At 37.8% G+C, this 27,143-nt stretch overlaps 1 protein-coding gene across 4 annotated transcripts in view; it reads left to right on the forward strand.

The window, feature by feature from the left end:
• The first annotated feature begins 8,216 nt into the window (after positions 1-8,216).
• Positions 8,217-27,143, forward strand: part of TELO2 (telomere maintenance 2) — a 34,152-nt gene continuing 15,225 nt past the window's right edge. The window contains exons 1-6 of one of the 4 annotated variants that reach the window (XM_003761995.4): positions 8,217-8,519; positions 10,195-10,546; positions 15,966-16,243; positions 18,504-18,572; positions 24,091-24,238; positions 25,328-25,430. In XM_003761995.4, coding sequence (XP_003762043.1) covers positions 10,212-10,546; positions 15,966-16,243; positions 18,504-18,572; positions 24,091-24,238; positions 25,328-25,430 — 933 coding nt within the window. In that variant the 5' untranslated portion in view covers positions 8,217-8,519; positions 10,195-10,211. The other 3 variants (XM_012543279.3, XM_031945788.1, XM_023497811.2) reach the window with 3 other exon arrangements.

Genomic DNA, 27,143 nt, shown 5'->3' on the forward strand with positions numbered 1-27,143 from the left:
ACAAGGATGTCAGAGGTGAGGAAGGGCCTCCCCTACAGAAGTTCAAAGGGGCTCAGCTTCCTGTTCTCCCGAGGTGCAAGGTGGACTCTAAGAAAGCGTACCCGTCTGTAGTCAAGATATCCTCCCATGTTCAAATCTGGCCTTAGAGGGTCTAAGCTAGTGTCTAAGCTGTGTGACTCTAGGCAAGTCACTTAACTTCAGTTTCCTCATCTGTAAAATGGGCTGGAGAATGAAATGGCAAACACTCCAGTATCTTGGCCAAGGAAATCTCAAATTCGATTGGAATTGGAAATGTTTGAAACGAGTAAACAACTAAATAAAATGGTCATTCTTGTGTATTAACAAGTAGATCGGGGCTGGATTAGTTGTTTAAGTCTGGCACCATCTGGTGGACAATTCAAATATTGCACTCATAATTAAAAGCAGGATGAATAAGTCATAACTCTAAAGCTCCCTGTAGACTTAAGGGAAAAACAAGCTACATAACAAAGTATTACAAAAGGAGTCGATCTGTCCCTGTGTGTTGAATTAATTCTCATTAATTGATACATGGATTAGGAACAACAAATTAATCCTTACAAAAATATACAGCTAAAACCTATGGTTATGTATTTCTCCATTCCTAGTCCCACTGCCCCAAAGAGTCCCCACTGGTGCTCTCTACTTGGGGCCCTTTTTCCTTACATTAATTCCATTTGGTAGTTTCCATGTGTGTTACTTTGTTGCTGACAAATCCCCCCTCCTTCTGCTGTTTCATATCTCATCCCCTCCTGGAAAGAGTCTTCTTGCCTCAAGTTCATTGACATAATATCCTAATGCAAGCAGAGTATACATGTTTCTCAGGCCTGCTCTAGTATTTTGAACACAAGTATAAATTTGACAATAGGACTTGTAGAGGTGATAATTAGTTTGGTCTAGTGTATGGCAGTTTTTTCTATTCATGATTCCCTTTTGTCATGAATTCCTTTGGTAACTTGTTGAAGTCGGTGGACTCGGAAGAATAATGTTTTAAAATGCAACAACAACAACAACAACAACAATAACAACAAAGGATTCTCAGAAGATAGTGGAGTAGATTGGTAAATTTCAAGCTCTCCAGATTTCCCCCACAAATAGAACAAATTTGCCCCTCAGAGTGAACATAGATAGATGAAAAATCAGGAAGATTTAGGGAAGAATAGAGGTCCTTCAGATCCAACCCCAAGAAGATCTAAAGAAAGACCCCAGGCTGGGGATTAACCCTTGTGAAGTGCAAACACCTCTGGACTAGCTCCACAGAAACATTAAGTGGGGAGCCCTGAAGCTATGTGGTTGGAGCCTTAATAGGAACCACAGAAATTTTCCCCTTCAAGATTGTTTGAGGACTTGGGGTCTGAGTCTAGAAAGACTGAGGGAAACCTTAGTTGCATAGAAACGCCAGGCTCAGCTGTGGGGCAGGACCAGGCCCTAGGTGAGAAGGAACCAGCACCTGGTAAGTGCAGATGCAGCGGGGGCAGGGACATAGCTTTCTATGGGCACTTGCTGGAGGGTGGAGCTCTTAGTTTGGAGTTCCTGGTCAGAGAGGAGAGTTGAAGGGAAGTCAGAGACACCATCCCTCCCAACCCAGGATTAGATGTGTTTGCACAAATACCTCTTATTTAAAAAAAAAAAAAAAAAAAAAGAACCAGCAAAGAACTCCACCATAGAAACATATTATGGGAACAGGAAAGACTAGGTTCATCTTCAGAGGAGGACACTGAAGTAAAAAATAGCTTTTACCTGTGTGGGATGTGAAAGATACTAACTCAAATTGACTGCTCAAAGGCATGGTACAAACAGAAAGTTTCTTTTTTTTATTTTATTTTTTATTTTTTTTCATAATTATAACTTTTTATTGACAGAACCCATGCCTGGGTAATTTTTTACAACATTATCCCTTGCACTCACTTTTGTTCCAACTTCCCCCCCCCTACCCTCCCCCAGATGGCAAGCAGTCTTATACATGTTAAATATGTCACAGTATATCCTAGATACAATATATTCGTGCAGAACCAAACAGTTCTCTTGTTGCACCGGAAGAATTGAATTCAGAAGGTAAAAATAACCCGGGGAGAAAAACAAAAATGCAAACAGTTTACATTCATTTCCTAGTGTTCTTTCTTTGGGTGTAGCTGCTTCTGTCCATCCTTGATCAATTGAAACTGAGTTAGATCTTTTCTTTGTTGAAGAAATCTGCTTCCATCAGAATACATCCTCATACAGTATCGTTGTTGAAGTATATAATGATCTCCTGGTTCTGCTCATTTCACTCAGCATCAGTTCATGTAAGTTTCTCCAAGCCTCTCTGTATTCATCCTGCTGGTCATTTCTTACAGAACAATAATATTCCATAACATTCATATACCACAATTCACCCAACCATTCTCCAACTGATGGGCATCCATTCATTTTCCAGTTTCTAGCCACTACAATGTTTGTGGAGGGCTGCCACAAACATTTTTGCACATATGGGTTCCTTTCTCTTCTTTAAGATCTCTTTGGGATATAAGCCCAATAGTAACACTGCTGGATCAAAGTGTATGCACAGTTTAATAACTTTTTGAGCATAGTTCCAAATTGCTCTCCAGAATGGCTGGATGTATTCACAATTCCACCAACAATGTATCAGTGTCTCTGTTTTCCCACATCCCCTCCAACATTCCGCATTATCTTTCCCTGTCATTCTAGCCAATCTGACCGGTGTGTAGTGGTATCTCAGAATTGTCTTAATTTGCATTTATCTGATTAATAATGACTTGGAGCATCGTTTTATATGACTAAAAATAGTTTCAATTTCTTCGTCTGAGAATTGTCTGTTCATATCCTTTGACAGAAAGTTTCTTTATTTCGATTTGAGAGAAACAGGGCAGTACGTCCACCAGAAAGTCTGAACAGGGAAAGCCAATTTTACAGAAACCCTATTCACCCACCTATCTTTTAATCCTTTTAAAATCATTGGCCAGCTCAATCTTTATGCTTTATTTGTCTTTGGAATACAAGTGGGCTTTTGTGACACCAGGGTCTTGGGTAAGCAATAAATGTTTCAAAATGTTATTTAAAAAAGGGGATCTGTTTTGCTTCAAAGGTAAGTAATCAATTAAGCAAGAGGGGTTAAAGGTTTCTAAATTACTGAGCTAGTCACTAAGGGGATTTGGTCTGTGTCAGGCTTTCCTCAATCAATCAGATAGAGATGGCTAGGTTGGAGACTTCTCAGATATCTCTAAGCCATTAAATAATTGGTCAGGTTTTTCTCTAAGTAGTTGAACAAGAGTCAGAGGGGTTACTTTAGGTATTTTCTTCTGGAAAAGCAAGTCTTTGCTCTTCTCCCAGAGCTTTAATAATAAAATGGAGCCTTAGAGCTGAGTCTAAATTACCCAGAGTTATTATTCTGAGAAGTTTCTTGTTTCACTCATACCCCAAAGAATAATGTGAAATGGCTCCCTGTACAAAGAGGAATTTATAGAAAAACTCAAAAGAGAATTTAAAAATCAAATGAGAGACATTGAGGAAAAACTAAAAACAAACAAACAACAACCAAAAAAAAAAAAAAAAAAACCCAACCATCCAAGAAAAAAAAGAATTTAAAAACATTTTTAAAAGCTTTTTATTTTTAAAATATATGCACAGATAATTTAACAAAACTGACCCTTGCATAGCCTTGTATTTCAGATTTTCTCCTCCTTCCCCCACCCCCTCCCCTAGATGGCAAGCAAATTAATATATATTAAACATGCTAAAATATATGTTAAATCAAATCTGTATAAACATATTTATACAATTCTCTTGCTGCACAAGAAAAATCAGATCAAAAAAAGAAAGTAAATGAGTAAGAAAACAAAATGTAAGCAAACAAGAAAAAGAGGGAGAATGTTATGTTGTGGTCCATACTTAGTTCCCACAGTCCTCTCTCTGGGTGTAGATGGCTCTCTTTGTCCCAAGATCAATGGAATTGGCATCAATCATTTCCTTGTTGGAAAGAGTCACGTTCATCAGAATTGATTGTAGTATAATATTGTTGTTGCTAATTATAATTGATGGGGGGGTGAAACTGTGTCCCCTCTAAAATGTAAAATTATTCTGCCCCGTTGATTCCTGGCCTCCCAGACTCCAGAGAGTCTAAAAGAAGGCATATTTCCCAGGATGAGCTTTTCTAAGGAAAATCACTCCCCCTCATTTATCTTTTGGGAAACTGGGTCCTCATTCAGGAAGCCTTAAAAGTGATTTTCATTCAATTGGGATATCTGGGTCTGATACTGAGTGGCTTGAAACTCCAAGTATCTAAGCCTGGGGGCATTGACTTTCTTTTCAATTGGGAGCTTTAGCCTTAGACTTCAATAAAGGACAATTCTAAACTTCATATTTTTGCAGAATGTGCAAAACAGGATTATGCCTTGTCAAGGAGACTCATTCTCCTTAACATAGATGCCTGCCAGGCCTCTTGACTGCTGTGAAGACATTCTCTTCTCAGTACCAACCTCCGTTTCCCTATCAGGACTTTGCCACTGAGAAAATCTGCTTTCCTAGCAAAGCTGATTTCTCTGTGGCAATAAAACTTCCTTTTTGCCACTAATATTTCGGGGTCGTGAATTCTTTCATGTTGAACCTGCACCGACCAGAAGGGAATTCTCACACCTCAACTCTCTGCACTACCACTAGAACAGCATCATAATGATCTCCCAGTTCTGTTCACTTCACTTAACATCAGTTCCTTTAAGTCTCTCCAGACCTCTCTGAAATCATCCTGCTGACTATTTTTTATAGAACAATAGTATTCCATAACATTCATGTAATTTATCCAGCCATTCTCCAACTGACAGACATCCACTCAATTTCCAGTTCCTTGCCACTACAAAAAGGGCTGCCACAAACATTTTTGCACATGTAGGTCTCTTTCCCTTCTTTAAGATCTCTTTGGGATATAAGCACAGTAGAAACACTGCTGAATCAAAGGGTATGTACAGTTTGACAACTTTTTAAGCATAGTTCCAAAATGCTCTTTAGAATGACTGGATCCGTTCACAGTTCCACTAACAATGTATCAGTTCTCAATTTTCCCACATCCCCTCCAACATTTGTCATTATCTTTTCCTGTCATCTTAACCAATTTGAGAGGTAAATAGTGATATCTCAGAGTTGTCTTAATTTGCATTTCTCTGATCAATAGTGATTTAGAGCACCTTCTCATATGATTAATTTTTTCATCTGAAAATTGTCTGTTCATATCCTTTGACTATCAATTAGAGAATGGCTTGAATTCTTATAAATTTGAGTCAATTTTCTATATATTTTAGAAATGAGGCCTTTATCAGAACCCTTAAATGTAAAAATGATTTCCCAATTTATTGCTTCCCTTTTGATCTTAAAAAAAGAAAATTATGAAAAAAAAAGTTAATCATCTGGAAAAGGAGATAGAGTTTCAAAGACAAAAATGACGCTTTGAAAATTAGAATTGTGTAAGGGGAAGTCAGTTAAGCTATGAGAGATCAAAAAATAACAAAACAGAATATAAAGAATGAAAAGATAGAACAGAATGGGAGACATAAGAAAAATGACAGATCTGGAGAACAGATCAAGAAGAGAAAACATAAAAATTGGACTGCAAGATCCTTTGGGGAAAACATAGGAACATTATTGCCAAATTTCAAAACCCCCAGATCAAAGAGAACATTTTGTAAGAAGAAAAAACCAATTCAAATATGCTGGAGCTACAATTAGAATTGTACAGGATTTATCAGCTGTAAAGATGGTAGGTCCTGGAATCATTCTTACAGGCAATCAAAAGAACTAGGATGCTGTGACCAAAAATATCATATCCCAGCAAAATTTTCTATAATATTGATCGAGAAAAATGGACATTCAATAAACTTGCAGATTTTCAGGACTTTTTATCAACCAAACCCAAACTTAATAAAAAATTTAACATGTAACAGCCAATATCAAAGATTAATTTCAAAGAACTCAAGGATAAATTGTTTATTTTTTTTATGGGAAATTTATAGTATATAATTATAATTGACATGAACAATATGACAGCTGAAAATAAAAATTGGGGCAGAGTTAAGGTAAAAATAGCATTTATGTCATACAAATAAGGTACAGAGGAAGAATTAGACACAGAGGCATTAGAGGGGAAAGGAGGTTTCTTAGTTCTGAAACTTAGGGAATAGATTAAATAGGCAACACTACATATATATATATATATATATATATATATATATATATATATATATATATACCATGAAGAGCATAGCACCCTCTAAAATCTATAAAGAAATAAGGGAGGAAGGATGGGCAGACTGGGAAGCTGTTATGCCACAGTTCTCTTTTATTGTCCTGATTCAGTTTCTCTAATTATCTTGACCCAGTCCTGACTCAGTTTCTCTGCTTCTTAAAGCTCAGTCCAGTAAAACCTCCTCTCCCTCTTTATCAGAATATTTGATAAGGATAAAAGATCTTATGTTTTAAAATATCAGAATGCCTCTCCCCATTCCAAGCTATTGGAATGTCAGATACGGTCTTATCAAGATGCCTCTCCCCATGTCCCCAGTACCTCCCCCTATTATGTCATCCCTCTCCCGAGGCTCATCCCGCCCTGTCCCATTCCTGATCTCAGCACCCTGATTCCGCCCCTGACTCAGTATATCCCCTGAGCTTGAGCCATGTGTATATAGGTCATTGAGAACTCACATTGCTGGATTCTTGGATCGGCTCATTCAGCCCTGGGACCAAATCATGGATCCATTTGGTCCCAGTAAATCTTTCCCTTTAAATAAATTATTAAATACTTTCTAATCTCTATCTTGCCTCAATTTCTCCGACATTACAAAGCAAAGAGTGAGGGAAGAAGAGAAGGCAGGGATTCGGGGAGAGATTAAGTAATAGCGAGGCAAGTTGGAGAATTGAAGCAAATTTGTCAGCAGGGATAGGGAATAGCTCTGTGTGTGTGTGTGTATGTGTATGTGTGTGTGATATCAACACATGTATATATAAACATATCCTTTTTAAACTATAGTCTGCTTGGGGGTGGGGTGGGGATAACGGGGGTAAAAAAAGTTAAAAAAAAAAAAAGATATGCACAGAGAATAAAAGAACAATTCTGCTAATATACTTTCTTGAACTGGTATTTGTTGTTAAATATTTTGAATCCTCCCTGATGTTTGTTAGGCACAGGACAATATTCTCTTTTCTTTTTGTTTCATTTTTTGAGTATTCCTTTTTTTTTTTTTTTTTTCCTTATTTTCTTTAAATCAATTTTTGGGGAAAACCCCCAAACCCCAAACCCCAGGATTGTAAATGAAAGCAATTATATTGAAAGTTATCAAAATAGTTAAAAAGCAAGTTCATGGATTCCATTTAAAGAACTCCTGCTCTAAGTGATTTCAAAAAAGCCTGGAAAGACTTGCAAGAATTGATGCTAAGTGAAATGAGTAGAACCAAGAGAACTTTGTACATAAGAAGATTATGTCATGATCAACTATGATGGACTTGGCTCTTTTCAACGACGAATTGATTCTTTAAATCTATTCCAATAGACTTGTAATGAAAACCATCCACATCTAGAGAGAGAACTACGGAGAGCGAATGGGGATCAAAGCATAGTATTTTCACTTTTTTGTTTTCTTTCTCTTTCATTTTAAAAAGTGCAGCACGACAAATAAGGAAATATGTCTGGAAGAACACGTTTAACCTGTATTTGATTACTTGCTGACTATGGGAGAAGATGGAGAGCGAGGAAGAAAAATTTGCAACAGAAGGTTTTGCAAAGGTTGAATGATGAAAATTATCTTTATTTGGAAAAATAAAAAGCTACTAAAACTTTCAAGTTCCAGATTCTTTCCTTTATCCTCACCCCCAGCTCCCATTAAGAAATGACTTGTGAAATTATTTTTTAAAATGGCTGGGTCATCAGATTTCACTGCGCACAACAGTTCCCTCCTTCTCTCTCTCGCGAGCCCCAAACTCAGGCCCGTGTTCTCGCGAATGTTCGAGAAAAGGTGTGTGTACCCATCTGCTGATTCGTCATAGAAGAAACTAGCAGCAAGATTAAAAAAAAAAAAAAAAAAAAAAAAAAAAAAGACGCCCAGGTTCGTTGCCTGTGCCATTCAGTAATTCCACCCTCCCCCCCTCCAATTCTGCATTTGTATGTGTATTTTGTTTCAGAAGTTCCCCTGAGGGATTGAAAATAATCGGACGCGGTTGTAAAACCAAGGGGCGGGGCAGAGCCGAATGGCGTCGAATCTGGGATGAGGATGGGTGGTGCGCTAGTGATCGCAGCAAGGCTGTGGAGCTCGGAGGATTACTGGGGGACGGAGAGTGTGGACATAGCTGGAGCTGGGCTGCACAGTTTAGTTGGGGTGAGGGGGAAGAATGGACCCGTGGTGAAATCCAGTACTTAACGGAATTTAAACCGAGGCTACCGTGAGTATTACACTTCCGGGTCTAGCCTAAAGCTCAAGGGCAGTGAGGAGGATCCAGTGAGTGATTGGCTGATTGGCCCAAAGGTAGGCGCAAACCGTGCATCCTGCCGTGATTGATTGGCTGGTGTTGAACAAGCCCCGCCCTCCCTCGCTCTATTCCTTACTGGTAGTGAGGTTGATTTATGATTTACTCTAATCTCTTGTTCTGCTTCCCCCGTTAGTTTGGCGCTGGTTTGAGCCCGAAAAAAATCGTCCGCGAGCTTGGGACTTCCTTGATGGATTTTATTTAAGCCTTTTAGGTTAGGCCCGGGCGGCTTTCTTGGGGGAAGGGAAAGATCTTTAATTCACCGTGCGACCTTATGGAGCTCGGTTTTTCTTTTAGGCCTCAGATTCCTTAAAAAAGGAAACCCGCAAGCGAATGGATTAACGAAGGGGTTTAGGGAGCCCCAGGAGAATAAAACAGATTGGTTTAGATCTGGAGACCCTCCCGAGGCCAAACAGGTTTCAGCAGACCATCCAACCCGCGTCCAAGTGTTCTTTCTGTCACCCCATAGAGGTTCACACAGTAACAGTACTTGAGAGGTTTTGGGAGATCATCTGAGGCCAGCTGCCTCCTATGTATAGATAAGGAAACCGAAGTCCAGAGAAGACCCAGTCACACAATGGATCAATGACATATTGGATCTTGTCTTTTGTCTTGTGTTCTTTGCTTGGGTTAGGCTGAGGTAATTAATTGCACCCAAAATATTTCCCGTAAATGTTTGTTCTTTACATCAGTAAACACTTATTAAGTGTCTACGTTGTGCCTGGGACTAGGATTTGTTCTTAAGAACTAATTTGTAAACCGCAAAGTTGTAAAGAGATTATTGCAAACTGAAACTCACTCACTTTTAGCGTGGACAGGAAGTTGCAGATAAAGTTGGTCCCTGATATTTGTATCTAACTTTGTGGATACATAGCTTTCCCATGTGACTTTGCGTTAAACCTCTTGAAATATAAGGAAAGGATTACTGAAATATGCCACTGAGACTGTCATTTCAACTCAGCAAGTCTTTATTGAACACCTGCTGTTTGCCTACTACTGTGTTAGCAGTAGTAGTAGATAGAGGAAAGCAAGATGCCTGTTTTAAGGAACTTTCAGCACGGTTTAAAATCAAAAGATAGCTGGCTACCTGTTGGGGCTGAGTGTACAGGGAATCCCATGTGGAATGAGAATTTGGATTAGAGGATCTCTTGAGGTTTCTTGTAGCTCTAGGTGCCATGATTTAGTGAAATTTATAGAAATAGAGAATCTTTAAAAAAAAAGAAAAAAGAAAAGGAAAGGAAAACTGCAAATAAACATTTGGAGAAGTAGGAAGAATCAAGGATTTGATACTTCAGATTGGAAAAGGCATAAAGAGGAACAGGGTAATAGAAAGGTTACTAGGTGATTTGATTGGAAATAATAATAGCACTACAGTTATGAAGTGATTTCTTAATGGTTATGGCTTTGATAGAATGGCAAGGGAAAGAAATCAGACTGGAAAACATCAAGAATAGAGATGAATGAGAGGGACAGTATGCAATTGATGTAAGTGATGTGCTTGCAAAGCTTATATGTGGAGAGAAGGGGCATCTGAGAAACTGTAATAACTAAAAGATAAATAGTTTTATGTGATATTATAGGTGATATTTATTTCTAGCCACTTCTTATGACTGGAATTGATCTCTACGTGTTGATTACTTGGGTTTTAAATTTTTTTCCCCTTTGTGGTTTCAGCTCTGATACTAAACACAATGGATCCTGAAGTCTCTGAGGTCCGACACACTGTACAAGAAGCTCTCCACACTCTTTCATCTTCCAGGGATGGGATCCAAATCTCTAAGGCCTTGACATCTATGAAGCTCTACTTGAATGGAGTGCAGAATACAGTCCTGCCCAGAGAGAGGGAAGAATTTTGCAAGATCTACTTTTCTACCTTTCTTCGATGTCTTGTCAACAAATTGAGCCCTGATTGGCTAGAACTGCTACCCACTGGCCAACTGGAAGAACTGTGGGATAGTTTTTTCCTAGAAGGTCCAGCTGACCAAGCCTTTCTAGTATTGATGGAATCCATCATTGTTATTGCTGGGTAAGTATGGTTAAGTGGATTTTGTAGTTTGAAATTTTGGGGAGCATTTTGTTTAAACAGTAACAGTCACTGTGATACAAAAAGGGTCACCAGTTCACTAATCTTAATTTTATGACTAATTGGCCCTCTTGACTTTCCTATTAATAAATATTTACCCAGTAATTGTAAAATTGGACTTTTTTTTTTTTAGCTTATCCTCTTTCAGACATTTACATGTATCATAGACATATAGAGTGGGGCAGTACATTATTAAGTTGAATGGGTAAACTGAGGAGAAATTCATTTTAAAAACATTTTGTATCTCTTTTTTCTCCCCCTCCTTCTACCTTCTCCACACAGGGGAAGATATTTTGCTGTGTGGAAGAGCCCATGATTTCTTTGTAAGAGAGGGATACTCTACTTTATCATTGATTATGGGGAAAACTATTAATAGCAGTTTACATTTATTTATTTGTTTGGACATAGATTCCAAGCTTAGCACTTTATTTTTTAATAGTATTTTCCACCCCCCAAATACATGTTTGGACAATTTTTAGTACTTACAAGAATATCAAGATTTTCAAATTTTTCTTCCTCTCTATTACTCCCCTCCCTTCTTAAAATGACAGGCAGTTTTATATAAGAAATACTTGTGCTATCATGTAAAACATATTTCCATGTTTGTCACAGTTGTGAAAGAAGAAACAGTTTAAAGGGGAAAAAACACACAAAAGAATAAAGTGAAAAAAATATGCTTCAATCTGCATTCAGAGTCCATCTGTTCTTTATCTGGATGGGGATAGCATTTTTCTTTGTGAGTCCTTTAAACTTGTCTTGGATCATTATGTTGCCAAGAAGAGCTGAGTTGGTCATTGCACATTGTTTGTTGATACTGTATTTGATGTTTTCCTAGTTCTGCTCATTTCACTTGGCATCAGTTCATATAAGTCTTTGCAATTTTTTTCTGAAATCTATTCACCATTTCTTATTGCACAATAATATTCCATTACAGTCACATACCAGTTTGTCCAGCCATTCTCCAATTGATAAGCATCCCTGAAATTCCAATATTTTGCCACCACTAAAAGGGCTACTATAAATATTTATGCATGTGTGGCCCTTTTCCTGTTACTATGATCTCTTTGGGATACAATTTAGTAGTGGTATTGTTAGATCAAGTGTATATTCGCAGTTTGATTGCCCTTTGGGAATAGTTCCAAATTGCCTTCCAGAATGGTGCAATCATTTTACAACTTAACCATTAATGCATTAGTGTCTCTTCCCACATTCTCTCCAATGTTTATCATTTTCCTTTTTTTTTTTTTTTTTAAAATATTAGCTTATATGATAGGTTTCAGGTAGTGCTTCAGAGTTGTCTTAATTTTTATTTCTCATATCAAAAGGGATTTAGAACACTTTTAAATATGCCTATAGATGGCTTTGATTTCTTCTGAAAACTGCTTATTCTTATTCTTTGCCCATTTATCAACTGAGGAATGGCTCATTTTCTTAAAAGTTTAACTTAGTCCTCTATGTATTTGAGAAATTAAGCCTTCCCTCATTTCTAAAATATATAGAGAATTGAATTAAAACCATTTCTAATTATATGAGAAGATGCTCTGAATCACTATTGATCAGAGAACTGCAAATTAAGACAACTCTGAGATACCGCCACACATCTCTCAGATTAGCTAAAATAACAGGAAAAGATAATGATAAATGCTGGGGGAGATGTGGGAAAACAGACACTAATACATTGTTGGTGGAGTTGTGAACTGATACAACCATCCTGGAGAGCAATTTAGAACTATGCTCAAAAAGTTATCAAACTGCGCATACCCTTTGATCCAGCAGTGTTACTACTAAGCTTATATCCCAGAGAGATATTAAAGAAGGGAAAGGAACCCACATGTGCAAAAATGTTTGTGGCAGTCCTATTTGTAGTAGCAAGAAACTAGAAACTGAGTGGATGCCCATCAATTGGAGAATGGCTGAATAAGCTATGGTATATGAATGTAATGGAATATTACTGTTCTATAAGAAATGATCAGCAAGATGATTTCGGAGAGGACTGGCGAGACTAACATGAATTGATGCTGAATGAAATGAGTAGAACCAGGAGATCATTGTACAAGGCAACAAGATTATATGATGATCAATTCTGATGGACGTGGCTCTTTTCAACGATGAGGTAATTCAGGCCAGTTCCAATGGTATTGTGGTGAAGAGAGCCATCTGTACTTAGAGAGAGGACTGTGGGGATGGAATGTGGGTCACAAAATAAGTTTTTTCACTTTTGTTGTTCTTTTTGCTTGAATTTTGTTTTCTTTTTCATTTTTTTTTTCCTTTTTGATCTGATTTTCCTTGTAATATATTTGCAGATATATGTTATGGAAGAATTGCACATGTTTATTTTAACATATATTGTATTATATGCTATCTGGGGGAGGGGTTGGGGGGAAAGGAGGAAGAAAAAAAAATTTAGAACCCAAAGTTTTGCAAAGTTGAATGCTGAAAACTATATACTGGCTAAGAAATAAGAGTAGTTGATCAGTGGAATAGGTTAGGCTCAGAGAACAAAATAGCCAATGACTATAACAGTCTAATATTTGATAAACCAAAAAGCCCCATCTTTTGGGATAAGAATTCACTATTTGACAAAAACTGCTGGGAAAACTGGAAACTAGTATGCCAGAAAGTAGGCTTAGACCCACACCTAATACCAAGATAAAGTTGAAATGGGTTCATGATCTAGACATAAAGAATGATACTATAAACAAAATTAGAAGAACATAAAGAATGATACTATAAACAAAATTAGAAGAACATTAGAAGAACATCAGATTTATGGAGGAGGAAGGAATTTATGACCAAAGAAGAACTAGAGATCATTATGATAGATCATAAAATAGATAATTTTGATTATATTAAGTTAACAAGTTTTTGTACAAACAAAACTAATGCAGACAAGATTAGAAGGGAAGCAATAAACTGGGAAAACATTTTTACATCCAGAGTATCTGATAAAGGCCTCATTTCTAAAATATATAGAGAATTGACTAAAATTTATAATAGTTCAAGCCATTCTCCAGTTGATAAATGGTCAAAGGATATGAACAGACAGTTTTCAGATGAAGAAATTGAAACTATTTGTAGCCACATGAAAAGGTGCTCCAAATCACTATTGGTCAGAGAAATGCAAATTAAGACAACTCTGAGATACCACTACACATCTCTCGGATTGGTTAAGATGACAGAAGTAGGTAATGACAAATGTGGGAAAACTGGATCACTGATACATTGTTGGTGGAATTGTGAATGGATCCAACCATTCTAGAGAACAATCTGGAACTATGCTCAAAAAATTATCAAACTGTGCATACCCTCTGACCCAGCAATGTTTCTATTGGGCTTATATCCCAGAGATCTTAAAAGAGGGAAAAGGACTCACATGTGCAAAAATGTTTGTGGCAGGTCTCTTTGTAGTGGCAAGTAGTTGGAAAATGAATGGATGCCCATCAGTTAGAGAATGGCTGAATAAATTATGGTTCTGTAATTGTTCTGTAAGAAATGACCAGCAGGATGATTTCAGGAGGCTTGGAGAAACTTTCATGAACTGATGCTGAGTGAAATGAGCAGAACCAGGAGATCATTAATCACTTCCACAAGATTATGTGATGACCAATTCTGATGCACGTGGCTCTCTTCAACAATGAGATGATTTGAACCAATTCCAATTGTTCAATGATGAAGAGAGTCATCTACACCCAGAGAGAGAGAATCATGGGAACAGAGGGTGGAACACAGCCTAGCATTCTCACTCTCTGTTATTATTTGCTTGCATTTTGTTTCTTTTTTCTCAGTTTTTCTTTTTCATCCTTCTTGATCTGATTTTTCTTGTGCAACCAGATGACTATGTGAATATGTATAGACATATTGAATCTGGCATGTATTTCAGCATATTTGGCATGTATTGGACTGCCTGCTGGGTGGGGGAGGAATGAGGGAAGAAGGGGAAAATTTGCGGCAGGGGATTATGCAGGGGTCAGTTTTGGAAAAATTACCTATGTGTATGTTTTGTGAATAAGAAGCTTTAATTAAAAAAAAAAAAAAAGAAAAAAACTATCTATGCATGTATTTTGAAAATAAAAAGTTATATATATATATGATTTAGAGAAATGAAGCCTTTATCACAGACACTTACTATAAAGCTTGTTTTCCAGCTTTCTGCTTTCCTTTTAGGTTGTATTGGTTTTATTTGTGTAAAAATTTTCAACTTAATATAATCAAAATGATCTATTTTACATTTTATAATGATCTCCATCTCTTATTTGATCATGAATTCTTCCTTTCTCCATAGATCTGACAGGTAGCCTATTCTTTGCTTTTTGAATTTGCTTATGGTATCATCCCTTTTTTGTCTAAATCATACATCCATTTTGACTGTCTTGTTATACAGTATGAGATGGGGTCTTGGGTTTATCAAACCCCTAGGTAATCATGGTTATTTAATATTGTTTCTTGTGTACTTAATCTATTCCACTGATCTACAACTCTTATTTCTTAGCTAGTACTAGATAGTTTTGATAATTGCAACTTTATAATATAGTTTGAGCTCTAGTATTACTAGGCCACCTTCCTTTGTGTTTTTTTTCCCACTAATTCCATTGATAGTCTTGATCTTTTGTTCTTTTAGATGTTTTTTCTATCTCTGTAAAATAATTTTTTGGTTTGATTGGTTTGGCTCTGAATACATTAGGTAGAATTATCATTTTCAATATATTGGTTCAGCCTACCCATGAACAAATGATATTTTTCCAGGTTAGATTTGACTTTATTTGTGTGAAAAGTGTTTTGTGATTGTGTTCATATAGTTCCTGGGTTTGTCTTGGCAGCTAATCTCCCAAGTATTTTATATTGTTTATAGCTCTTTTAAATGAAATTTCTCTATTTCTTGCTGTGGGGTTTTGTTGATCATAAAATGAAATGCTGATGATTTATGTGGATTTATCTTATATTTTATAACTGTTTATAAAAATAGGCAAAGAACTCCTACCAAATTCCTTTTATGATACAAATATGGTGCTGTTTCCTAAATCAAAAAGAGGTAAAACAAAGGAAGAAAATTACAGACCAGTTCCCCTTTGATATCCTGGCTCTGTGTACCTGGGAAAGTCATTTAGTATGTCCATATAGCAGACACATCTTAAGACTACATATTGCAAAACAGTTGAAGATCCACACTGGGAGTTTCCCCATCTGGGGGCTCTCCATCCCTCACCAATGAAATCATAGATCAAAGAGCAATCACAAAAATATTCTTCTTTTTCCAGAAAAGCTCTAGATTCTCAGGATCATGTGGTAGCTTTTAGCTCATGCTTCTTGGTTTCAGAGGTGCCAGTCTCCTTACTGTGGCCTTTACCTCCTTTTTTGATTATAGTCCGAGCTATCGCCTGATGAAAATGGCCCAGGTGCTCACCAAGTTCCTGAAGATGGGCAGATTGGCCGAACTGATGTGGGAGATGTGTCAGCAGCAGGTGCCCCGGGGCTCATCCCTTCTCCAGGAAACTCTCCTCAACAAAGTTGTGTGTCTGCCCGACCACCTGAGCAACCAAATGAAAGAGCAAAGCCCATCCCTGTTCTTCCCTCAGAACTACTTCCCTTTGCTTGGGGAAGAGATAATCCAAGTGCTTCAGAGGATCTCTGACTCCCTCAGAGGTGAGCATGGCCATTGGCTCTCCCTCCTCCCAAACCATTCAGGGACTCTGCAGAAGGCAATTGGGATTTGTTTAGCCATGTGTCCAGATTTATTTTTGTTGCCAAATCATTTTAATCATGTCCAGTTCATCATGACCCCATTTGGGATTTTCTTGGCAAAGGTGTTGGAGTGGTTTGCTATTTCTTTCTCCAAATCATTCTCCAGAGGGGGAAACTGAGACAAAGATTAAGGTCCTACAGGTAATAAGTGTCTGAGACTTAATTTGAATTCAAGCAAATGCATTTTCCTGCCTTCAGACCTTGTACTCTATTGTGCTACCTAGCTGCCTTATAATTGCTAAAAGAGATTCCCAGATTTATTAGGGAATCTTTATCTTTCCCAGCCTCCAGTGTTCAGGACAGGTATAGTGAACACCACAAGTGTGGGTTGCTTAGATTTTGACCTCTGGCTAGCATAACTTCCATCCTTACCAGTGAGTACTTGATGAATTCATCAGATCAAGAGAGAGCCAGCTCAGTTTTTTCTTGTTTGGTCAAAGGGGAAGTCACTTTCTATTTTAACCGTGAAAATTGTTTCAGCTGTTCATAGTGGAGATTCTTTTTTCTGTGACCATACTTCATGAGTCTTCATTTGCTGTTCCAGTTTGATTCTTAAAGATAATTAACATTATTGGTGAATATTTATTGAGTGAACCATGCAGAAGAACTAGAGTCACAGATCTAGAGCTAGAAAGAACCCTAACAGCTATCTAGTTCAACTTCATCATTTTACAATTGAAGAAACTGAGGTAATGAGAGGTTGAGTGATTTACCTCATATTACACAAGTGGTACTCTCTCTATAGTATTATGCAGCTTAGTCACAGTGTAATGGGAGAGCAAATTGTGCAAAATATGGGGCCTTCTGAATTCTTAGATTTAAGCATAGGAGAATTCATCTTCCTGGTTATGTATTCAAAGGAGAATCAGGATCAGTTCCAGAGAAATTTTCATTTGTTGTAGGACCAGGCCCTTCAATCACACTTTTGCCTAGTTGTGACTCTAACATGGACCCTTCCTTGTGAATGACTGGTTCTGTAGGAGCAGTTCCAAAGGGAAGTGATCAGCCTCATTTTAGCTTCTAGTTCTATATCAGAAAGATGCAGAGTTGTCCTTGGAGTTGATGGTTTTCATCTCTCTTATCCAGTCAAGTGTCAGTGCTGTGTGTAAGCTTTGCATGAATGTGGGGTGCTTTTTTGTGAACCTTTGGTGTCTTCTTTATCAGTATTTATCCGGATATGCATATTGTCTCCACCCAAAAGAGTATAAGCTTCTGCAGGGTAGGGAGTATTTCATTTTGGGCATTGTGTCCCCAGCACACTTCATTATTTACACAATACGATGCTTAGCGTTTAAGAGGTGCTTAATACTTATTGATTGTAATACTTGGTCATTACTATCTTTTTCTACATAGAGGCAGCTAGGTGATTCAGTGGAGAGAGCACTGAACCTTTAGTCAGGAAGATCTGAATACAGATGTGACTTCAGATACTTACTAGATGTATGATTCTGTCAAGTCACTTACCCTATTATCTGTAAAGTGGGAATGATAATAATAGCACCTATCTCCCAGGTTGTTGTAAGGATAAATCGAGATGTTTGTAAACTTTAAAGCAAATAGCGATGCTGTACCAGTAGCAGCAGTATGGACCTGTGGCATCCCTTTGCCTTGCCATAAAATGTTGGCAATGATTAAAAAAAAACAACTTGCATATTTGAAAATATATTGCTGTATGTGTAACTGAAAACTTAAGAAGTGGACAAGGAAAGTCCTAATAGCCTGGCAGTACTGTTCCTTAAAGGCCATTGTTTCAGTCCCTGATTAGTACAGGATCAGAGAGATTTGTCCTTATTTGATCTCATACTCCCAGGCTCTTCTTGACACCTCCATACAGGTTCAGGGATCCTTCTTCCTTGAGAACATGAATGCTCTGAGGACAGAGAAATGGTCAAATGTGTAGGCTCTGCAATGCAGATCTGTACTTCCTACTTGATAATTTATTTAGAGCTGTTTGTTAAATCCCTCAGGTGGCTGCCACTGTTGGTTAGTGACTGGTACAAGGCCTTGTGCATAGGCCTTGTGCATAGTAGGCACTGACTAAATTTTGTTGAATAAATGGATGAGTGAATAGCTGGGTCAGCAGCAGAGTTCACTGGGGACAGGATGGCTATTAAGTGTTTTGATTTCCTTCAATCTTATGAATTTTTTTTCCCTGTTGTAGGAGGCTTGGATTGTTCCATCTCCTTTTTATCTCAAATAGTGGCGAAAGTCTGCATCCATGGGAGACAAAGTAAGTACCTTATAATCTTGTTCCTGATTACCTATAAAAGTAATTTACACTTATTGAAGCACTTGTGCAACCATTATCCTAGTCCATCCTTTATGCAGGGAGACATTACAGGATCTCAGAACTTGAAAGTCGGAAGGGACCTAGGCATCCATTTAGTCCAAACTGTACATGAAAGCAACCTCTGCAGTAATATGTCTAACAGCTGGTTATTGATCAGCCTTTGCAGCTCATAAATGTTTTTGTTAAGCTGTGATGGCCAGAACTGAGCTCAGCGTCCCTGTTGAAATCTGATGAGGTCAGAGTCCTATGGGACCATCACTTTTCTGTTCCTTTACAATGATGCCTACAAGAGAATTTGGGTTTTTGGTTGCCATGTTACACTGCTGACTCACTTGCATTCACAGCTTCCTAAATTCTAGATCTTTTTCGGAGCAACTGCCTTCTAACCAAGCCTCCTCCATTTTGTGATTCTGGTGTTGATTTTTTAAATACCTAAATGTTAGATGTTGCATTTATCTCTATTGAATCAATAGCATGAGAGTGAGTACAGATCCCTGGGGCACTCTACCAGAGACCTTCTGCCATGCTGATATTGAATCATTAACAACTATTCTTTTAATCACTTAATTGTATTTTTATCTAGTTCATATCTCTTCATCTTCTCCACAAAAGTTATATGAAATATTTTACCAAAAGTTTTGCTAAAATCCAAGTAAACTATCCATTACATTCTCTCATCTGCTGGTCAAAGAATATAGAAGCATAAGCAGTACTGAGCAGTTTTGTCTTCTCTCTATTGTTAGTTTTTACTGTACCAACCAAACAAAAGGTCTTTCCTTTATTTTAGACTGTTCTTTTTCCAAGTATAGCTTAAACTATTCCCCTTTACCCCATCTTGTTGTCCTTAGCTTCTCTCCCCAGGCACAGTTCAAACTGAGAAATGGCTCTCCTGACATTTTGTGTAGAACTTCCACATTTTTCTAGTCATTTTCTGTGGCCTGGGTTCCTGCTGCTGTACAATTTCTAGTGGGTCTGCACTGCTTTTTCAGACAAATCTCATTTTTCCTTTTCGTTGGAATTATTGCCCTTTGTTTCTTCAGAATTTCATTCTTAAGCATTTCCCATCCCTCCTACTGACTTTGTAGAATTTTAGTCCATGGGATGCCACCTATTATACTATCTCCACTTTTAGGGTGAATGTCAGACTATATCTGGATTTCCTCTTTTTCAGTATCACAAATGAGAGGAGGGAATAGTTACTTCTCCCTAGACTTACAATAATTTGCACACCAAAAAGCAAGTCTTTCTTCTTAATGAGAATCACATCCAAATTAAAATTTCTCCTAGTTGGTTCCTCTTACTTTTTGAAGGATGAAATTATCACTAAGACAAGTCAGTAAGTTATTAGCTGCTCTGCTTTTGAGAGAGAGCTTGGTCTATCTATATGCTTGAGTTTCTCCAAGAATGCTGTATCATGTTTATGTTCTCCACCTGTAATTTGTTTTCGAAACTCCTCATCTGTTTTCTCTTTCTGTCCTGGTGGTCTGTAGTATACTCCAATGGCAAAATCACTTTTGTTTTACTCTTTTTGACCTTTTCCCAGTTACTCTTCATTGTATTTCCCCTACTCTGCTTTCTGAATGTCATCACATGAGTATAGTATACTTTCTTCTTCTTCTTCTTCTTCTTTTTTTTTTTTTTTTTTAATTAAAGCTTTTTATTTACAAAGCATATGCATGGGTAATTTTTCCAACATTGACCCTTGCAAAAACTTTTGTTCCCAAATTTTTCCCTCCTTCCTCCTACCTCCTCCTCTAGCTGGCAGGTAGTCCAATATAGTATACCTTCTTAAACTATAGTGAAGCTGGTTCTCACTTTTATCTGTCATGCTTCTTTTGAATAAGATATGACCACCTAAAATCAAGTATGGGCTTCATCCTGTTAAGTCTCACTGATATATAAAGTCAAAGTTGCCTCTTTTCAATTAGGATCTCTAGTTCTTTTGCTTGTTGCCTAAGCTTTGGGCATTTGTCTATCAATATTTGAGACTATAGGTTTTATTCTTAACTCCTTTCTTGCTCTTTGAGACTATAGGTTTTATTCTTAGCTCCTTTCTTGCTCTTTGTCTCCCATAAACTTTTGATTGTCTCAACTGCTATTTTTTACTCTCTATGTTTTTTAATGTGGGAAATATATAGAAACAGCCTGATGCCTCTACCCACCAATTTTAGTTTAAAGCTTTTTTGAATAGTTTTGTAAGATACCTGTTAAATATATTTTTTCTAGTCTTTGTATAGGTATGCTCCATTTCTCTCCAGGAACCTGATAGTTATAGTTTTAGTTGGGTCCAAATCCTAGTCTCAGATAATATCTCTGTAGCCAGCTGTGCACTTTCTTAATTAATTTTTCTTTTTTTACATCTGTTGCATTGTGGGCAACTGAAGAAAACACAAACTTGCCCCTTCTAATCTTCAATTTCCTGCCCAAGACTTCATATAATTATAGGTGATCCTTTTTAGATTCCTTTTGGAATTAGAGGTCTGAGAGACCTAGGTAGTGCAGTGGTTAAGGGCTAGAGAATCAGGAAGATCTAAGTTCAAATCCAACTTTAGATACTTAGTAACTGTGTGACCTGTGAGCAAAATTATTTGCCCTCTTTAAAATGGGAATAGTAGTAACAATAGCATTTTTTTTTTACTTTTTAAAATTCATTTTTATTTTTATTTATGAATTATGTCTATCCTCCTTTCCCATCTATTGAGTAGGCAAGGAAAACAAAACCCATTACTGATATGTGTAGTCATACAAAATAAATTCCCTTATTGACTATATCCAAAAAATGAAAGGAAAACAAATAAAGAAGAAAATATGCTTCAATTTGCAATCTGAATTTGTTAGCTCTTTATCTGGATTTGCATTACATATTTTGTCATGAGTTCTTTGTAACTCTGGTCAGTCCTTGTGTTGATCAGCATTACTTAAGTCTTTCAAAATCAGTTATCTTTACAATATTGTTATTATTGTTCAAGTTGTTTTCCTGGATCTTCTCATTTCATTTTGCATCATTCATATAGGCCTTCCCAGGTTTTTCTGAAACTTATTCATTTCTTACAATGCAATAGTATTCCATTACATTCATATACCATATTCATATGCCGTTATTCAGCCATTTCTCAAGTGTTGACTCTGCCCTCAGAATAGTATTTCATTTCCAGGACTGTTATGAGGACAAAATGTGCCGTTTGGAATGTGTCTTACAAGCCTTAAAGTGCTATATAAAGCTAGTTGTTATCATCCATGATTCACCAGAAAAGGGTCATTTTCATCCATTTTGATAAATCCTGGGAAGAATTATGTGTCCTGGTGTGTCCTGGATGCCCTCCTTATTGCTGTTTGTGAAGGCCTGAGCAGGTACTGCCAGCTACTACTAATTTCCTCTTCTTTGCTGACCCTTCCTGGCCAAGCTCTCACAACTTCTGTCTTATTCTTGGGAAGATTCACAGCTTCTTCCTCCTCAGAACACCTGGCTCCCCCTTCTTCAGGAAGCCAGAAATCTGATTGAAAACTGTGGTTATCCACTTGAACTTTCCTGTTCTTATGTCTCTTCATAATGGTTTTTTCTACTTCTCAGAATCCTGATGAAGGTTAGGTCTTTCCTCCTGAGATCTTTAAAAAAATTTTTTTAAAATTTAAGTCTTGGCCCTTTAGGAGCTACATTGTCCTGAACTTCTGGGAGTGATGGTTAGAGATGCATTCTTTAATTTCTTCATCTTCCCTTGGGATGGAAATCAGTGTATCCTTGAAACATAGATAAAAGTCACAGCACTGACAAAAATACAAACATACCCTTAATATAGACTACTGCATAGTTTTCCTTCTCCATATTACTTAAAATTTGCAGCCTTGTTTCTTTGAACTGGGTGTTTACACCTCAGTCCTAAGCACTTGGTTAAAATGTTTTCAGTCAATTAGGACCTCTTAAAAACCTGATAAACCCTACTCAGTTTATTTTCGTTAGTCTCCAGGTATGCCCCATTTCCCTTCTTACCTTGTACCAATTTATTTTGTCATTCTGCCTCTCTCTCCCTTGTATGCTCTCATTTTTTCCTGCCTTTCTTTTTGTTGCCCACCACCTTGTCTTTTTCCTTCTTGAGGTGTCCTGAAGGATGTGGTCCTCCTTGATGTCCTTTAATTTTCCTTAATCTTTTGAGAGCTACCTTGATTGTCCTTGATCCTGCTTCTCTTTCCACCAGAGATTTGAGAGTCATTTGCCAGAGCCATTTAGCAGATTAATGGTAGGGCCAAGAAAAGAACCCATAAACAGTTCATGTGAAAAAGTTTTAGAAGAGACCCTTTCTCCCCAGCCCCTCCAGCCATGCTTCACCTTATTAAAAACTAGATTCTTTCTATGGGGTACTTATCCTTCTCTCTGACAGCTACATTGCCACTCTGAGGAGGCTCTGTCTGGGGCTTTCTTTTCCTTACTGGTGATTTTCTCCCTTGAATCACCATTTTAGGGAGGATCCCAACCATACTCACCTCATGCATAATTAAACTGTTTCTATGGAAAGAACCTCTTCCTCATCTGCTGCTTTCTCATCAGTTCCATTTCCCTCTTTATCCCATTAGAAAGCAAGTTTCTTAAGGGTAGGGACTGTTGGGTTTGCTTATATTTATGTCCCCGATATTTAGCACAGTGCTTGACACCTAGTGAGGACTTACTAAATGCTTTATCTTTCTGTCTGTATATCTCTTATCTACTCATCTGTCCATTCTTTCATTAAGGGGTTTTCTTGAATTGTAAATTCAACATGAATCAGCAGTATAATGTGGCACTTAAAAAGACCTGTTGAATTAAGAGGCATAGCATCTAGAGCCCTGCTGTCTTCTGTGTTGCCTGTGTAGGACCCTGTAACCTTGGTCAGACCATGTTTGGAAGCATGTATTCAACTCTGGGCATGTGCTAGAAGTTACAGAGAAGCAGGCTTCAGCTTTTGTTGTAAGGAAAAACTTCCTTACAGTTAAAGCTATCCAGAGGTGGATTGGACTGATCCTGGAGGCAGGGATCCTTGGTCATAGTCAGAGAATCATAGACTTAGAACTTAAAGAGATCTTCAAGGTCATTTTGTCCAGTTTCTTCATTTATAAATGAACAAACTGAGGCGCTGTGAAGTTCAATGACTGGCACAGGTTTACACAGCTAGATAGTTATGGGTCAGACTCAAATGACCTATTCATTAGACCTCAATGTCTCTTTTAGGTAGTGGTTAGATGAAGTGGCTTCCAAGGTCCCTTTGAATTATGTATTTTTGTGATTCAAATCATCTCTTCTGTGATCAATATGTGGACCAAATTAGGCAAGGATTGAAGAGGAAGAGTCTCTAGAAATTTTCTGGCCTGATTCAATTATGTGCATATTGGATGACCCTTTCTTGGGAGAGTGACTGAGGAGGACATTAGGTTATTCACAGGCCAGTCACTGGCCTGTTTTCATGTCTCGTGTCTGTTTTCCTTTCAGAGGAGATTTTGGGAGTGTTGGTGCCCCGATTGATGGAGCTCACCCAGGCTGACTGCATCTGGCAGAGGCTTAGTTGGAGGCTTGTGGAAAGTGTGCCAGACCGGGGCATGGAGGCTGTAGTATCTGGACTTATCCAAGAAGCTTCAGAGTAAGAGACTGAGAAAACACCATCCCATCTCTCCAGAAATCATATTTGTTAAAGAGTGTTGGCCCAAACCCTTCACATTGAAGACTCTGCTGGTATTGGGAGCTGCTCTGGCCATTCTCCTTGTATCCCTGTTACTGCTTTAAAAATTAGAGAAGGGGGGAATTACTTGGACTTACTTGGCTAATGGATTCCTTTTGCTTCCTTAGGTGCTACCTCATATGATTATAAAAGGAGCTGCTAGAGTGGTTTTCTTTTTGTTGTTGTTTACTTTTTGTAAATATTTGGTTATAAATGGGCTCTTTGTTTGCCTTAACAAAGATGCTGCCTCTGACATTACCTGTATGACTTTGGGCAAGTCATTAATCTCTCTGTACCTTCATTTTCTCATCTGTAAAATGAAGGAATTGGTCTGGATCAGAGATATGGTAAACAGACCTGTGAATGGTGCTGCAGAACCATGTTAAAGTGTAATTGGGAAATATTTAACAAAACAAATAAAAATACCACAGAACATTTATAATGTTCATAAGTGGTTTTCTTAGTCTTTGTGGACTGCAGGGATCCTTAAGATCATTTTCATTTGAATTGTACATGCCTGGTCTGAGTGGTCTCTGAGATTCCTCCTAACTCTTGGTTTGTGTACTTTTGAGTTTTTTTAATGGTGAAGCAATATTTTTTTTTTTTTTCTTGACATTTGTCCTTGTGGCTAATGATTTTGAGGCACAGGACCCAGGCAACCATTGTGCTCTTAGTCCTTGCCGACAAAGACAGTCTGTTGACATGGAGCTTTGTTTCTGAGTGCTCCCAAACATCTGGGTCAGAATGTAGTGGGTGCGAAGGCTGGGAGTTCCATGGTGGATGTGGGGGGGCTCCTTTTGGATAGAAGGATTTCTTGGGTTTGGCCAGAGCTTCCAGGTGAATTTGGTGAGTCCATCATGCACTTTCTTGGGCCCAATTTATTTCTTCTTAACTAAAGGAACTGATAATTCTGAGTTTGTATGGAGCAGTTTCCCTTTGGACATGTTCAAAAGTGCTTGCTGATCAACTCAGATAGCTACTGTACTGTTAGCCTGTTCTTTTGTCTTTCAGGGCCAAAGTTCTTTCTCAATTACTGGGGAACCTGGTGATGAAGAACAAGAAAGCCCAGTTTGTGGTGACCCGGAAATTCCTGTTGTTGCAGTACAGATATCCAGTGAGATTATGCATTGGACATTGGGCCAGTGGGAATGGGTTCTGGGATCCTTGACTGTAGTGTTCTGGTTGGTTTTCTGGAGGTCTTGGACCAGCCTTCGTTTCAGTAGAGTAATCACCATGACAATAGCCAGGTGTTAAAAGTCCATATTCTTTATTATCTCCTTCAAGGTCTTGTCTCTTTGCCTGGGGCCCTGGCTAGCTTTCTGGAAGTCCTCTGGAATGTGTCTTGGTTTCTGTGGGGGAAGCAGGAGGACCACCATGACAGTCTTTGTCTTGAAATCTGTCTCAGTCTGAGAGCTTGTGCTCCAGTCTCCAGCCCTGTGTTTTCTCTCAGTCTATTCCAGTCCTCTTCCAAGTCTGTCTTTGATCTCTTAAATACTCTATTACAATTAAATCCATTCATCATACTGAGTATAAGCCAATCATTATATCACTAGGGAACCATTATTTGTTGTAAGATTAATTCAGTCATACTGAACTTAGAGAACTATTAATTACTATACTAAACTAGATAACCATTGTCTTATCAATTCCACTGAATTAACCCCTTGTATGAATTTCTCCAGAATTCTGGCCCTTTACACTTGATAAGGAGACCCGTCCATGATTCTGAAGAGAGTGGCCTGCAGGTTCATCTGAGTGGTCTGTGAATTGCTTGTCCACAAACACATAACTTTGTGCCTTTTAAATGAGTACAACTTAATTAAAAAGACATGTATTTTGTGTGACTTGTATATTCTGCTACAAGAGATAACCCAGCATAGTGAATAGAAGATAGGCCTTGAAGTCACAAGGACCTGAGTCAAGTGCTGTTTCTGACTCATACCGGCTGTGTGAACACAGATTGCTAGTTTCCATGGACCTGCAGGTGGCTCTCTAACATTTCAATTTATATAGACAAGTGGCTGATCAGGCAGGGCTGAGGGTGGGATTAGGTTCCACACTGGGATCCTTGCAGATTTAGATTTTATTTCAAAATTAATAAGCTTTAAAATACACAAATCATCAGAATACGCCAACAGATTGGTAAGGTCATCCACATGAGTACACTGTTGACACAGTTCTTAAGACATCTGTGTTCTCCGACTTTGTATACTTCTCCTATGTTCTCTCATAGATCTTCTGTCGAGGTTTTGCCCAACCTGCTCAAGTTCTTCATTTCTCTTCATTTTTTTTTCTTTTTTGACATTTCAAAAACATATTTTGTTATTATATTTTGATACATAATGACCTACATTTTTGATGATATACCTCCTTGCTTGTAGGTCACCATTGGAAGTGTGTTGCAGCCTGTTATTATATCTATTCCCCATCCTCTCTCCCTTGATTTTTAAGTCACTCACAAAAAATACCATGAAAAATATAGCTACTAAAATGGCATTTGTCTAGGAAAAACTATTCTTGGTGATCATTTGTTGTGGGTAGGATTACCTAAAGGAGCTATAGATCAAAAAGTTTCAGGATAGTTATTCTTTGGTGTACAAAGTTGCCAAAAGCTTTATTAAGAATTTTCTCCCTAATGAAATTTCAAGTTTTTATTCCATTGTTGATCAGCCATAGAAGAAAGTCTAGGTTTATTTGAGTGTTTGATGTTGCATGTTAGACTTTTATTCATTTAATTTTAGAATTTCATTCCCTGATGTGGCCCAACTCACATATTCAATTTGGATATTTCCAGTGACACCAAGAGTCATCCATCCTATGAGCCTCC

Source organism: Sarcophilus harrisii, chromosome 1 (assembly GCF_902635505.1).
Source record: "Sarcophilus harrisii chromosome 1, mSarHar1.11, whole genome shotgun sequence".
Lineage (NCBI taxonomy): Eukaryota > Metazoa > Chordata > Mammalia > Dasyuromorphia > Dasyuridae > Sarcophilus > Sarcophilus harrisii.